This window comes from Pseudopipra pipra, chromosome 1 (genome assembly GCF_036250125.1).
Source record: "Pseudopipra pipra isolate bDixPip1 chromosome 1, bDixPip1.hap1, whole genome shotgun sequence".
Lineage (NCBI taxonomy): Eukaryota > Metazoa > Chordata > Aves > Passeriformes > Pipridae > Pseudopipra > Pseudopipra pipra.
This window is the reverse complement of record NC_087549.1, coordinates 19474854-19476266: the sequence shown is the minus strand read 5'-3', so window position 1 is coordinate 19476266 and position 1413 is coordinate 19474854. Positions and strand designations below refer to the sequence as shown.

Genomic DNA, 1413 nt, shown 5'->3' with positions numbered 1-1413 from the left:
TGCCGGCTGCCTGTTGTCAGCGAGTTTCCTCTCCCGTTCGCCTGCCGTACCTCTTTCGCGAAAGTTGCGGCTCTGCCCGCAACCCGCAGCCCTGGCAGCGCCGGGACGATTGAAGCCTCCCGCCTCGGCAACCCGTGCCCCAGAGGCAGGAGGCGATTTGCATGCGGACTTGTCGCTGGTAGCAGCCACTGCCCGTCAAGCCTGACGGACAAACGCCCCCCTCTTTCCGCCCCCCCGTCCCGGAAAGCCCCTCCCTCGCCCCCTCCCTCGGCGGCACCTCCCGCCGCCTGTCAGTCGGAGCGGAGCGCGGCGCGGGCAGCGGAGGCGGCGGCAACGGCAGAGAGCGGGCGGGAGAGGGAGAGAGAGAGCGAGGAGCCAAGCTCTCCCCTCCCTCTCTCCCTCCCTCCCTCCCTTCCTTCCTCCTCTCTCTCTCCCTCCCTCCCTCCCTCGCTCCTTCCCCTGCTCCCTCCCTCCGCTCTTTCTGCTTCTCTCTCCCTTCATTCTCGCTCTCGTCTCACCCACCCCGATCTCCGTTTGTGTTCCCCTCTTCCTCTGTCACACGCGCACACACTCTTTCCCCTCTCCCTGTTTTTCTGTCATTTGACTTTGCATCTCAAGGCGGTTACCGGCTCCTCTATGAATCCCGTCTGTTGATCTGTCACCTTCCCTCCACCCCTGTCCCCTCCCAGCTCCACTCCTGTACCTGGAGCAAGGCAGGAGCGGACGCCGAGCAGCATGTCCCGAAGGAAACAGAGCAAACCCAGGCAGATCAAACGTAAGTTTCCTGAGGGGGGCTCCCTCTAACAGACTTTTATTTATCTCGTTCTTGGGAGACACGAGAGAGGTGGCTGTGGGGAGCAATAGCGGGGGCCGGAGTACGGACCGAATGGTGAAACTTTGCCAGAGAGGCTGAGGATGGGGAAAGGGGACATGAGCGAAAGCCGGTTGCTGCTCCGATACAGAGTGAGCAGGCTCCTCACTGTCTCGGTTTTTTTGCTCCTTTGGAGCTCTTGATGCCTCCTCGTAGTCTTCTCAAACTATTGCTCCGTGTTTCGGAGTGGGATCGCTCATGTGTTTTCAAGTTGAAGTAGCGCCGGGAGAGCACACAAACCAGCTTGCGAACACCGCACCTACCACTCAGCAACTTTCTGCGCCTAACGCGTGTGTGAACAGACTCTTGCCGAGCCTGGGCTGCAGTAAGTACTAGAGGATCGCAGAAAGTGTGTGGGGGAAAGGACAAGCAAGTTCCCGCGGGGAGCCCGTGGGCAGCGCCGCGCCCGCAGCGGCCGCGCCGTCCCCCCGGGGCCCCGCCGGCCCCACGCGGCTGCCGCGCCGCCCGTGTCCCTCCGGGGCTCGCTCCGCACCTACACCCTGGGCACACTCACCTCTGCTGTTTTAGGGGATTTAACACTT

General features: G+C 62.4%; 1 protein-coding gene across 5 annotated transcripts in view; it reads left to right on the top strand.

Annotated features, from left to right (window-relative positions):
* The first annotated feature begins 297 nt into the window (after window positions 1-297).
* The window catches only part of ZFPM2 (zinc finger protein, FOG family member 2), a 309968-nt gene continuing 308852 nt past the window's right edge, over window positions 298-1413 (top strand). Inside the window, exon 1 of one of the 5 annotated variants that reach the window (XM_064646901.1) lies at window positions 298-775. In XM_064646901.1, coding sequence (XP_064502971.1) covers window positions 736-775 — 40 coding nt within the window. In that variant the 5' untranslated portion in view covers window positions 298-735. Of the gene's footprint in view, window positions 776-852; window positions 1197-1413 lie in introns of those variants that run through there. The other 4 variants (XM_064646870.1, XM_064646863.1, XM_064646879.1 and 1 more) reach the window with 4 other exon arrangements.